The 14,565-nt window shown below is 43.7% G+C and overlaps 1 protein-coding gene across 4 annotated transcripts in view; it reads left to right on the forward strand.

The window, feature by feature from the left end:
* Positions 1-14,565, forward strand: part of DNAH6 (dynein axonemal heavy chain 6) — a 448,872-nt gene that overhangs the window by 68,323 nt on the left and 365,984 nt on the right. For all 4 annotated transcript variants that reach the window (XM_075607019.1, XM_075606995.1, XM_075607010.1 and 1 more), the window contains 3 exons: positions 8,737-8,902; positions 9,615-9,752; positions 10,081-10,281. In XM_075607019.1, the coding sequence (XP_075463134.1) occupies positions 8,737-8,902; positions 9,615-9,752; positions 10,081-10,281 (505 nt within the window). The remainder of the gene's footprint in view (positions 1-8,736; positions 8,903-9,614; positions 9,753-10,080; positions 10,282-14,565) is intronic.

The following is a 14,565-nucleotide window of genomic DNA, read 5'->3' on the forward strand; positions in this document are numbered from 1 at the left end:
CGGAACCGCCAAGTCCAAAGGAAGGAGCAGTCGTTCCAGCAAGGACGGAGTCCAAATGCTGGTCCCCGCAGAGACCCTCATCTCCTTCCGATGTTGGCTCGTCGCAAAGTGAGAGGAACTTCCGAGGACGTCGCCCACAGGGCCCACCAGATGCCTGGTCTCCAGTAACCGGTCCAGCGGAGCGCTATCCACAGCCCCCTCCTGCGAGGGAACCCTTTCCATGTTCTGCCTGCGGAGAACAAGGCCACCGGTATGTGGACTGTCCACTGATGGATTGTTCATTCAGCAGAACCGTCGCCTCGGCTTTTTCTGGGGAAAATTACAAGCCCTGGCTACTTCCAGCCCTGATTGGGGGAAAAACCGTCCAGGCCCTTGTAGATTCGGGCTTTGGGAAAACTCTGGTCCTCCAGGAACTGTTACCGCCCAACGTGTGTTCTTTTGACTCCCCATGGAGCATAGAATGTATACACGGCGATGTAAAACCTTATCCGACTGCCAAAATACGGCTACAGGTAAAAGGTCAGGAGGCTTACCTCGAAGTAGGAGTTGCTCCTTGGCTACTTGCCCCCGTTGTGCTTGGTCGGGACTGGCCTTTCTTTGCGGACCTAATGGCCCAAGTCTTTCACGAGGAACCTCCTTCTAGGGCTCAGGAGAACCCTGGCAAACTGTTCCCCTTCTCGGCAGACCTTTTTCCCAGTAGACACCGGGTTCAAAAGACTCGGAAGCAAAGACGCTTGGACAAACAGGACTGGTTGCAGAAATCTGGGTCTCAAGGTGACCATTCTAGTAGTCAGAGGTCACAAGTGATGGCTGGGGATGGCCAAAGGTAGGGGGATATGGGCCCTGGAGATTTACCAGACCTGTACCTCCCTGACTTTCGCTAGAAGCAAAGGGAAGACCCAGTCCTTGCGAGACAGTATGGCAAGGTGGTGAAAATGGATGAACAGATTTTAGATGCACAGGGGGTGATAGTATTCCCTCATTTTGAGCTATCAAAGGATATCCTATATAGGGTGAATAGGCAGACACAAACAGGGTGGTCACCAGACAGATATTGGTTCCCAAGGCGTTTGTTAAATCTGTGTTCACTCTAGCCCATACTGTCCCTTGGGGTGGTCACCTGGGCAGGGATAAAATATTGGACCGTATTTCATCCCGATTCTATTGGCCAGGGATGCATAGTGATATTGCTAAGCTATGTGCAGCATGTCCGGAGTGCCAGCTAACTAGTCCAAAAGGACAAAAACCAGCCCCTTTGGTTACTCTACCCTTGGTGTCAGTTCCCTTTGAGAGGATTGGGGTAGACTTGGTAGGACCTCTAGAACCTTCTGCGAAAGGACACAGGTTTATCCTTGTAATAGTGGACTATGCAACAAGGTATCCTGAGGCGTTCCCCCTGAGAACAGCAACGGCGAAGCAAGTAGCCAACAAGTTGTTGGAACTGTTCTCACGGGTTGGACTTCCCCAGGTTATGTTGACAGACCAAGGTACAAATTTCATGGCTAAACTGATGCAGGATGTCTTAAAGTTACTAGAAGTCAAGTCTGTTCGGACATCGGTCTACCATCCACAGACTGACGGATTGGTGGAAAGATTTAACCGAACTCTAAAAGGGATGCTGAGGAAATTTGTAGACTCAGAAAAGAGAGCCTGGGATGAACTTCTCCCTTTTCTGCTGTTTGCAGTGCGGAAGTTCCCCAGGCCTCCACGGGATTCTGTCCTGAATTGCTCTATGGCCGCCAACCACGGGATATCCTAGACCTCCTAAAGGAGTCCTTGGAGGAACAGCAGTCCCCTTCTAAGAATACCCTGCAATATGTACTAGACCTTAGGAAGCGCCTAGATGTGGTCGGCCATTTTGCCAGGGAGAATCTTAGATCAGCCCAGGACAGTCAGGAGAGACATTACAATCAGAATGCTCGCTTGAGAGTGTTTCACCCAGGAGACCAGGTGATGTTATTGTTACCCAGTTGCGAGAGTAAACTCCTGGCCAAATGGCAGGGCCCATTCGAAGTACTCCGCCGTACGGGTGATGTGGATTACGAGATCGCTCAACCAGGGTCCAGGAAGGGTAAACAAATTTACCATGTGAACTTGCTGAAACCCTGGAAGATGCAGCGGTCTCTATTCATCCACCCGGTGGAGGAGGAAACGGACTTGGGTCCTCAGCCTCCACGGGAGAACATCGTGAGTGACGATAAAATACCAATGGGTAAACAGTTGTCCTCTGAACAAAAAGGGGACTTGTTAGCAATAATTACACAATTCCAGGATGTTTTTTCTGACTTACCAGGACAAACTAACTTAATTTCCCATGCAATCGAGACAGCACCTGGGGTAAAAGTACGTTCCCGTCCTTATAGGTTGCCTGAAAGTCGTAGGGCTCTGGTAGAGAAGGAGGTACAAGAAATGTTACACTTAGGAGTGATTGAGGAATCATGCAGTGAGTGGTGTAGTCCACTAGTTATGGTCCCCAAACCCGATGGGTAGGTAAGATTTTGTGTGGACCTCCGAAAGGTCAATGCGGTATCCAAGTTTGACACATATCCGATGCCAAGGGTGGACGAATTAATTGACGCTCTTGGTAACGCGGAATATATATCCACTTTGGACTTGACAAAAGGATACTGGCAAATACCCTTAGAGGAAAAGTCCAAATGCAAAACAGCCTTTGCCACTCCCATGGGTTTATACCAGTTTGTGACAATGCCATTTGGACTGCATGGAGCCCCAGCCACATTTCAGAGACTCATGGATAAGGTACTGAGGCCCCATAGGACTTATGCCGCAGCCTACCTAGATGACATTGTCATTTATAGTAAACACTGGCGGGCCCATCTAAATAGGCTGAAAGCCGTCCTCAAATCTCTAAGAGAGGCAGGGCTCACAGCCAACCCTAAGAAATGTGCCTTGGGTAAAGCGGAAACCAAATATTTAGGGTATGCAGTGGGAGGTGGAAAAGTAAGACCACTAGCCGACAAGGTAGCTGCCCTGAAAGAAGTTCCGACCCCCCAAACAAAAACGCAGATACGCTCTCTGCTGGGTTTAGCAGGGTACTACTGGTGGTTCATCCCCAACTATGCGGAAGTGGCAGCCCCTTTGGCGGACCGCACAAAAAAGTGTGCCCCTACACAAGTGGTGTGGTCAAGGGATTGTCAGAGAGCTTTTGAGGACATAAAAAGGTGTCTATCAGAGGGTCCCATCCTTAGAAGCCCAGACTTCAACAGCCCTTTTATAGTGCAAACAGATGCATCAGAGATAGGGCTAGGGGCAGTGTTGTCACAACAGTTTGAGGGAGTTGAACATCCTATCCTTTTCCTGAGTAGGAAATTGTTCCCAAGGGAAAAAAATTACTCAGTGATTGAGAAAGAGTGCCTCGCAGTAAAGTGGGCAATCGAGGCTTTGAGGCATTACGTGGCAGGAGTCCATTTTACTTTGGTGACGGATCATGCTCCACTGAAATGGTTAAATAGCATGAAGGATTCCAATGCTATATTGATTAAATGGTATTTGGCCCTCCAACCCTTCTCATTTGAGATTCAGCATAGGCCGGGAAAAGAGAACGCAAATGCTGACTTCTTTTCTAGAGAAGGGGTGGATGGTCGGGCTTCAGCCGTGCGTAGCCCCTGCCACACACTAACAGGGGAGGAATGTGACAGGGTAAATAAAAGCCACCAGTTATATGCCTGGAAAACCTATGTCTAGTCTGCAGTGCAGCACTGACTAGGTTAAACTTCAGCTGGGAACCTCAGGACAATTAGTTGGATCCCAGCTGCCTAATCAAGGTGTGTTAAAACCCAGGTTGTAGACACATGGAGCTTGCTGTTGATGAGAGAGGAGTAAGCTGCTAAGGTGATTCCTGAAAACAAGGTCTGAGTAGCAAAGTAGTGAAACTGTGAACCGTCTGTCCCCTGCATAGAAAAAGGGTAGCTGCATATATATAAACTGTCTGCTAAAGAGAAACTGTTTTGTTCGGTTTGCTGAAGGAAAAGCCATTTTCGTTTGTTGCTGAAAAAGAGCTATTTTTGTTTTGTGTGCTGTATATTTTTCAAGGCAAAATAAAACAGCCTTGTCAAGAAACCCACGTGTGTAGTTGCATGTACTCTGCAACACGGCCGCATTAGGATAAAGGCGGCCGTAGCTGTATTACAGCCAATGGGGTTGAAGACAATCCCATTGGTTGCTGTACATGTGATAGGTCACATTAGTTCAAAAGGATGTGATGTCATCCCTTAAAGTGATGTCATCCCTTAAAGTGATGTCACATCCTTTTGAACTAATGTGACCTATCACATGGTACAGCAACCAATGGGATTGGCGTCAATCCCATTGGCTGCAATACCATGTGATATAGCCATGTAGTTCCCTTGGAGATGACGTCACATCCTTAAAAAAAAAAAAAAAAAGAGGCGGGCACATGGTACAGCTCCAATCCGATTGGACACTGTATCATCTGACCCTAAAATGTGACGTCACAGGCCTTATATAAGGCCTGAACGACTTATTTCACCTCAAGAAGCCGATGAGACAACATCCTGTTGTGGATTTACCATGGGGCTTTGAATTGAAAGAAGAAGATAGAAGATTAAATAAAAGATAACAATAATTACAGATGAAGATAGAAGACGGTGATAGAAGATAAAAGAAAGAAGTTTTTTTTTTTACCTGATGCTGGTCTTCAAGGTGGATGGCATTGAATTGCGGGTGATGATGTCATGGTACGAGAACTTGTAGATACATATGGATTCGGAGAGTGAAGACTTCTAAAGGTAAGTAAAATATTGAATGTATGAAATTGTTTTTTTCAGGATTTTTTATTGTACTGTATTGATTTATTTTTATGTATTTTCTTGCCCATTGACTGATATTGTATTTATCTGTACCCCCTTAGGGTACATATAAATACAGTGATAGCCAATGCATTTCTTGGCAAATGCTTGTTTTCTATTGATGTTATTTTTTCGATTTCTGTTTATTGTTTGGTTTAAATTGTTTTGAATTTGGATGGCTTGTTTTTAGTACATTTTAGGATTGGTTAGCGTTTTAAATTAATTTTTTTTTTTTTGGCTACTGGTTTAAATTCCTTAATTGATGGTTAGTATTTTAAATTAATTGTTGTATTGGCTGGTGGTTTAAATGAATGATTTGTTTTGTTGGCTAGTGGTTTTATTTGTTTAATTGTTTGCTTGGATAGTTGTTTATTTAATTGTATTGTTTTGGAATAATATAATTGTAATAATTTTATTATTTTGGTGATAGATAATTATTTGTGATGTGTACTATTAGGTTATTTAGTTCTTCTATTGTTGGGGTGTTTAGGTACTTGTGTATTTCTTTGATTATTGTGTATTTTTGGCCTTAATTATTTTTATTAGGTTGACCATTGAGTGATATAGTGGCTTATCATGCCCATATTATATGGGTATGATATACCACTGTGCCAATCAATGGGTACAGGGTGGGTAGGGTTAAGCCTCCCGGGTGGGTAGCGGGGGACGGGGGTTAACCCCTTAATTACTATAGCGGTTATTAACTGCTAAAGTGATTAAGGGTTTAGGGGCCATTAGATTGTATTTTTTCTTGTATTCTTTCTGGCAACGGAGGACATGGGCCTGGAGTATGCTGATGAGGACGCCCTTCATGATGGCAAGGGTAAGTTGAACATTATATTTACTTTATGCTGGCTAATGTTTGATTTTATAATGGGCAAATGCATTATTATCTGTATTTGGATAATACTTATTTTGCTCATTACTGTACTATATGTGTTTGGGGGCGGGGGGTTGTTGGGGGTAGAAGAGGTGGGTAGTAGGGTTGTTGTGTGTATTTTTGTTTCTTGGGGGTAGAGGGATTGGGTGAAGGGGGTAGTAGCCCCAAGTATGGATGTTTAGGCCTTCCGGGGAATAGAGGACTGGCTAACCCCCTCATTACCATTGCGGTTCCCACCAGTGATAGAAACAAATAACGTGAAATAGTATATAAATGTATAATATTATAATTACACACCACCATGTGAAAATAGTGAAAATAATTGAAATAGGCAAACAGACTTCACTCAACCCTTCGAATAGACTGTTTAAAGAGTCTTGACAAACGTATTCCTTCAAACCCCAGGGGAGCGATGATGAAAGCCATGTAAAGAAAAACATTACATAGTGCAATAATGCTACAACAGTGAAGGTGAAAAATATAAAAGGAGGCGCCAAAATTCTTACTCACAATTGAGTAGCAGTATTGAAGCAAAAATCCAAACAGTGGCAATGATGTTGCTGGATGGTAGGTGTAGTAGAATCAGCAAATCTCGAAATTAGAGAAAGACAAAGCCGTAGTGCAGATCAAACATAAAAATTTATAGAACCCCAAATTCACGAATGAAGGCTTACAATATGAAAGTGAATCAGGGGCATGGTAAGTATTAGGTGTAGTCATATGGTAAGTCGCAATTTCACCGCTGCACCGCTCTACCGCCCGTGTCTCCAATCATACTTCCGCATCTGCTTGGTTCCTATGACGTCACATCCGGTCGTATGAATTCACCCGCCGGAGCCGTCAGGGGATACCTCTCTTCTGAAATCGTGCCGCAAGCCATGCTTTAAGCGTTTTTCCGTACGCAAATGATGGCTTCCTCAGGAGTTCCTCAGAGAGGGGTTGGGTTCCTTACAATGCATCAGATCTGACACGCTATTAGAGAGGGTTGGAGTTCCTTGCAATGCATTTGATATCAGACACTCTATTATAAAGGGTTGCTGTTCCTTACCATGTATCTGATCTCAGACATGCTATTAGAAAGGGTTGGGGATCCTTACAATGTATCTGATCTGAGACATGCTATTATAGAGGGTTGGGGCTCCTTGCAATGCATTTGATGTCAGACATGCTATTATAGAGGCTTGCTGTTACTTTCCATGCATATGATCTCAGATATGCTATTATAGAGGGCTGCGGTTCCTTACAACTGTATCTGATCTGGGACGTACTATTAAAGAGGGTTGGGGTTCTTTGCAATTCCTCTGATATCAGACACGTTAATAGAGAGGGTTGGGGTTGCTTACAATGCATCTGATCTCAGAAGTGCTATTAGAGAGGCTTGGGATTCCTTACAATACATCAGATCTCAGACGCGCTATTAGAGAGGGTTGAGGTTCATTACAATGCATCTGATCTCAGACGCGCTATTAGAGAGGGTTGGGGTTCCTTACAATGCATCTGATCTCAGACGCGCTATTAGAGAGAGTTGAGGTTCCGCAGAATTTCACAATATTATTATAGAGTTCCTTAACCAAAAAAGGTTGAAAACCTCTGCTGGTAAACTATACCTCAACTAAAACTTAGCTGGCATAAAATTATCTGAGGATATTATGTTCTTTACTCGTTATAACACTAGTGCTTAACATATATTTGTATAGAGCTCTGAAGAATGTATTATTTGCATTGGCTGAACTTTATGTCCTGAACATGAATACCCAGTTCCTTCAAGAGAAATTCTTTATAACATGGGTTTATGAATTTTTATTTTCTATTACCTGTATTTTAACTGAGAGATGAATTAATACAGCTGAACCCCATTATAACGTGGTCCTCGGGGTCTACAGAATGAGCCCGCATTATAACTGGGATTGCTCTCTCCTCTCCCTGCTTGCTGCTTGCTTCATAGGGCTGTATCCACGTGTGCCTTTTGAGAGGGTCACATTACACAAAACACTACCCCCTACACCATGTGGGAATTTTTTTTTTTAAACATTCAATGCTTTATTGCTAACAGACACATACACATACCTACACCATGTGGGAATTGAACATTAATACATTTTATATAATACACATGCAGAAGTCGAACCCAGGACATTTCATATGCTGGTACCAATTCTCTACCTCTACACCACAGGAATTGGTGTGCCAAAACAGACTCTATAAATATACTTAACCTCTACAGCACATTGCAATGGACTGTGTATGTTAAGTTTGTTTTTAGAGTCTATGACATCAGTAGAGGTAGAGAATTGGTAATGGCATATGAAAGGTCCTGGGGTTGATTCCTGTATGATATGGTATAATTTATAAATGATAAAATGTATACTATATTTATAGAGTCTGTTTTGTCACACCAATCCTGTGGTGTAAAGGTAGAGAATTGGTACCAGCATATGAAAGGTCCTGGGTTCGATTTGTGTGTGTGTTTGTGTGTCCGTTAGCAACAAAGCATTGAATGTTTAAAAAAAAAACCAATGGAGCTGTTTTTAAATCAAATCGGTTGCCACACTCACACCGCGTTATAATCGGATCCGCGCTGTAGCATATCGTGCTATAACGGGGTTGAGCTGTATGTACATATATTGCCTTGTTTTTTTATACTGATGAAAAAATGAATTCAATTAGAAAACAATTATTACATTATTATTTAATAGTATAATAATTTATTTTGAATTGGGCTGGCTTGTGGGCTATAAAACCTTCCTTTTGACATGCTACAGGTATTTTCCCATTTAAGGTTAGCACTCATTAATAACCTGAGTAGAGCATTATATTTTTTCTTGCATATTAAATTGGACATATCCATTATTTTATTTTCCAATGGGAAATAATACCTGTCACATCATACAGTACATAGCTGACATAAGTTTCTTAAAAGTAAAATGTTTTACACTTTAGCTCATAGGACCAGATAGTGTAACTTGGTGGTAACTTTAATAATGACACAGTTACATAATGAACTAATGAACGGTATCTTTTATTAAGCTTTGTTCGTTTAGCTGACTATCTGATAGTGAACACTATGCATATCCTGGCAGTGAATTCCGTTACTTCTTTGTTGACCTATCTGGTGGATAAGTTGAAGTGTGCACCGTCTATTGCGGTCATACAGTCCTGGAACTCTGAGCAAAAAGAAGAAGCAACAGACAAGGTACTGTAAACTCTTTGTATCAGGTAACTCTGGGGGCAATGTAACCTCATCGAGGAATCAATGGACATAGCCTTAATTGATATGGAGGCTCACTTTGAAAAATGCATCATTATCAATTTATCTGAGATCTCTTGACCTATTTGGCACATGTTGTGATAAGGATGGGTTATGTGAAGAACTTTTAATGACATTTTTTTCATTATTGTACAGTATACCCCACTTTTCCAGCTGAAAGACTTTCATAAAGCCCACTTACTGTAATGTTAAGGAACAATTGGCAATTTTTGGAGTTTGGATATATGTGTCTCTTAGAGTAAATGTGTTATACTACTTTGCTCCAATATTGCCTAGCATGTGTGAGTAAGTGATTGGGGAAGTAGAGCAAATTAGGGATACTTAATTGAGATATTATAATGTAATGTATCAATGTCGTTGTCTTCTTCTAATTAATTTCTCTGTCTTGTGTGTCAAATGAAATACCAGATTTTGGTAGGAGTAAACCTGTCTGCTATGCAAGGTGTCAGATGTATGAAACTAGAGTGATAGTGTGATGTGTTTAGCCTAGACACTAGCAGAAATAAGATTGCATCACTATGAAGACAACATGGTACTAATGAAGGGAGATTTATATGTTGCCCCTGCTACTATATGTAGCAGTAGTATTTGCCATTAGATAAATAGTTTGACATTTGTTTTTCTTGTACTTGAATAGGCATCATTGGTGCCCCCATTTCCTGGGGTGCCTGTAGCTGGAGGACAGATTGAAGAGGAGCCAATACCAATGTTTCTCACCGAGGTAGTTCTTGATATCCAGTCTCTTTGGTTTGAGCCATCGGTGGATGATTTCCAGGTTTGTTTTCCATGGAATTGTTTCCTTTCTTTGTACATTTTTACCTACAAGCACAATATATTTTACCAATCATCAGTAGCATAAAGATTTTTTCATTTGGTAAAACAGCCTCTTATCGCAAAACATATCCTTTCCATTCCTTTTAAATCTAAGAGAAACAATGTAATGAACTCTGTCTCATATTGCCTACTGTATCTATTTAAAATATAGTATTGTTTTCCTTAATTGATTAGCTCATATATAGTAAACCATTCTGATCTTGTATATAGACTATAATGAAGATATATGCATGTGTGCATTTTTTGATTACGTTACTCTCTTTTTTTAGGATGGTATTGCAGAAGTGGTTCATCAATTTCAAGAAACTGTTTTGTCTCTAGCTAACCTTGTGCCGGATCCATACTTTAATGCTTTTACACAACCTACTATTAACAAAAAACTTGAAGTGAAGACTTGTGGGGATGGTCCAAGCTTACGTACAATGTTTGAAGATGACAGACATTTGCAATCCATAATTTATCAAATAAAGGTAAAGTTATTATTTCAACAATCCTGCCTGATCATGTTTCTCATGCAATGTACCGGTACCTGTCAAACTCCTCAAAGAATAATTAGCCAGAGTTAGTGATTGAAGGACAAGAATACAACCATTTGGCACTGGAGCTAAACAGCACAATACTAAAGTATTGATATGACTACGCAACATATGAAATATCCCTGTTCTATTTTCCAATACCCATTATTATATTTGTGCATTTTTAAAAAAACATAGTTTAACTCAAAAACAGAAACAAAATCTGTAACTGGGAAATCAGAAACAAAATCATTAGTTGTGTGCCTGCAGTATCATGTCACCCAACAGCGTTGATTCAATATATGTTCAATTTGTGTACTGTACATGTACACCTTCTTTGAAATATGAATATATTTGATATACACAGACATATATATATATATATATATATATATATATATATATACAGTGTTCGACAAATCACCCAAAAAATCTACTCACCCATAGCCACGCCCCTAGCCCCGTCCCATTGCAAATGTAATAAATTCTTAGTAAGAACTAATAAGATTAGTTTTTGACATAAGTTTATTTTATTTATACAGAAACAGAAAGAAGTGGAATTATTTTTGTACAGTCAGCGTAAATTAAGTTGCGCTACGTGCATGGCCCTTCACATGACGCATTGTGCTTGAAAAATACCAGTTATCAATGGCACAGTCTGGTTGGAACAAATCAATTGGTGGTCCATTAATTGATATTGTCAAGAGATCAACTAAACTTGAAGTCTCTAGTAAAAGATCTTTTTTTGGATTTAATTGAATTCATGACGCTGAAACCCCTTTCGCATGATGCTGTTGATGTGGGAAGGACTGCAATAATAGAAAGCAACTTACTGAATAACGGAAACCTGTCCTTTTGTGATTGTGTTGATTTCAGAATATCCTCTAGCTTGAAATGCTTACATAAAACTTTAATTTCATACCATTCAGAAAGAATAGCTTCTGTAACATTTGCTAGGGGATCTTCAGATTTCAAATGATGAAAGTGACTAGTGAGCACCTTCATCTCAGAATCACCATAATGTATTAGATCACTACCAGACGGCCACGAAACCGTATCAAAAATGGAACAGGCACTATATACTTTGCAGCGATTGTCCAAAAATCTTTCATTTTAACATTTTATGCCTGCTTTAATTAATGCATTTCTGTCTTGTTCATACTCCAATTTTCCCTGCGGTAGGTCAGATAATTCAACTTCTTGAAATTTTCCAGACATAGATGTATTGTCTAGAAATGTTTTCTCTACCTCACCTACCGTATGTCCCAATTTCTCCAGTGAAAACAATGCTTGCTCTACATGCATTTTAAAACCTCAATACATTATTATGTGTAGACCGCTGACTAATTGTTTGACTGGGTGACTGACTGGGTGACTGACTGGGTGAGTGACTGACTGGGTGAGTGACTGACTGGGTGAGTGACGGTGAGTGGGTGACTGAATGGGTGAGTGACTGACTGGGTTACTGACTGACTGGGTGAGTGAGTGACTGAGTGAGTGACTGGGTGAGTGAGTGACTGGGTGAGTGAGTGACTGGGTGAGTGAGTGACTGGGTAAGTGAGTGACTGGGTGAGTGACAGGGTGAGTGAGTGACTGGGTGAGTGAGTGACTGGGTGACTGACTGACTGGGTGACTGGCTGGGTGACTGACTGACTGGGAGAGTGACGGGGTGAGTGAGTGACTGGGTGAGTGGGTGACTGACTGGGTTACTGACTGACTGGGTGAGTGACTGAATGAGTGACTGGGTAAGTGACTGACTGAGTGACAGGGTGACTGACTGACTGGGTGACTGGGTGAGTGACTGGGTGAGTGACTGAGTGACTGACTGGGTGAGTGACTGACTGGGAGAGTGACTGACTGGGAGAGTGACTGACTGGGTGAGTGACTGACTGGGTGAGTGACTGGGTGGGTGAGTGACTGACTGGGTGGGTGACTGACTGGGTGGGTGACTGATGGACTGAGTGACTGAGTGAGTGACTGGGTGAGTGAGTGACTGGGTGAGTGAGTGACTGGGTGAGTGAATGACTGGGTGACTGACTGACTGACTGGGTGACTGACTGACTGGGTGAGTGACAGGGTGAGTGAGTGACTGGGTGGGTGACTGACTGGGTGGGTGACTGACTGACTGAGTGACTGACTGAGTGACTGGGTGAGTGAGTGACTGGGTGACTGACTGGGTGAGTGACTGACTGGGTGAGTGACAGGGTGAGTGGGTGACTGGGTTACTGACTGACTGACTGGGTGAGTGAGTGACTGAGTGACTGAATGGGTGAGTGACTGACTGGGTGAGTGACAGGGTGAGTGGGTGACTGACTGGGTTACTGACTGAGTGAGTGGGTGAGTGAGTGACTGACTGGGTGAGTGACTGAGTGACTGACTGGGTGAGTGACTGACTGGGTGGGTGACTGACTGGGTGGGTGACTGACTGGGTGGGTGACTGACTGGGTGGGTGACTGACTGGGTTACTGACTGACTGGGTGACAGACTGGGTGGGTGACTGACTGACTGGGTTACTGACTGACTGGGTGTAGAATGGGACAAATACATTAGGAATAACTGTAGAGAGCATAAAAATTGTTACAATCAAGCAAACAGTGTTTTATTTAATAGTGTATGCGGCCGGGAGCACCACCCCTTTGGCACCTCCCATCTGGCGGGCCCCCTTCCTCGCGGGTCCCCCCCCCCCCCAAAAGACCCTCTTTATATTTTTAATTATAACCTGCCTTTTTATTTTTTATTCCTTGGGATTAAAAAAAAAAGGGGGGGGGGGAAGAATTCAAGGACAAAGCAATGAGGTTCTCTTATAAGTCACCACCCCCCCCTTATCCTAATAAGTTATTGGGGAATGGATGGGCTAAAATCCTAACTGAGAAAGGCTGGGCAGGCCGGCATTTCCCCCCCCCCCCCCATACCTCACTCGGGCGTAGTGGAAGCTTTGGGGAGGTGGGGAGGTGGCAGGGTGGGTGGGAGGCACGTGGCAAGGTGTCCCCCAGCGGGCGCCCCAGGCGACAGTCAGCTCCGCCGTGGCCACCACTGCCCTGCTCCCCTCGCCGGCATGTCCCGCACGGCATGAAGCTAGTGGTCGGGCGGGCAGATCGGCATCCCCCCCCACACCTCATGCGGCGGCTGCACCGTCATGAAGATAGCTGGGCTTAGTGTAATCTTTGGGGAGGCGGCAGGGTGGGTTGGAGGCACACTCTCCCATGCACACACACACATTCTCCCATGTGCACACACACACACACACACACACACACACACACACACACACACACACACTGGGAAGAAGAGAGGAAAGGCCGCGCGATCAAACACCACCACCACTGCCCCGCTCGCCCCCCGCGAGCATCTCCCGCCCTGCGCGGGCAGCCACGGGACCGTGGGGAAGCGGAGACCAAGGGGGTAAGGGGGGAACACCCCCGCTACCATCTCCCGCCCCACGCGGGGATCGGCGGGAAGCCGGGGTAAGCGGGGACCTGGCAGAGAAGGGGGAACACCCCCACTACCATCTCCTGCCCCGCGCTGGAAGCCGGGACCAGGGAGAGAAGGGGGGAACACCCCCACTACCATCTCCTGCCCCGCTCGGGAAGCCGGGACCAGGGAGAGAAGGGAGGAACACCCCCACTACCATCTGCCCCGCGCGGGAAGCGGGAAGTAACGGGGAACACCTTGGCTTGCAGGGAAAGAGCAGAGGGGCCGCAAGATGGAGGATTGGAGAGTACTTACTCTCCAACAGATCTCCGGCCAGAAAGAATGGCCACTCGTTGGGGGCGGGCTCATATAGAGCCTGGCCGGGCGCCCACAAAGCCTGGGAGCGCGCGCCAATCAGCTGTCAGGTAGGTGGAGTTTTTTTTTTTTTTCAGCGCGAGCAGGGAAAATTTCAGCGCGAGCAGGGAAATTTAAAAAAAAACACGTGTGCTGCTTGGGCCAATATTTACTCGCCCGGAGGTTAAATCCACTCGCCCCGGGCGTATAGTAGGATTGTCGAACACTCTTTATATATATATATATATATATATATATATATATATATATATATATATATATATATATATATATATATATATATATATACAAGAGAAAAAGGAGAGACCCCGCATCCACAAAAGAGGTAGATACAACTAAATACCGACACTGGGTTAATCCAATATACAGTGATATGTCGATGGTGCTATAAGGGCAAATAAATAGGGTGAGAGAGAAAAACAGGCCCTAAAAAAGCACTCTAGTTTGTTTGAA

This window comes from Ascaphus truei, chromosome 1, assembly GCF_040206685.1.
Source record: "Ascaphus truei isolate aAscTru1 chromosome 1, aAscTru1.hap1, whole genome shotgun sequence".
Taxonomy (NCBI): Eukaryota; Metazoa; Chordata; class Amphibia; order Anura; family Ascaphidae; genus Ascaphus; species Ascaphus truei.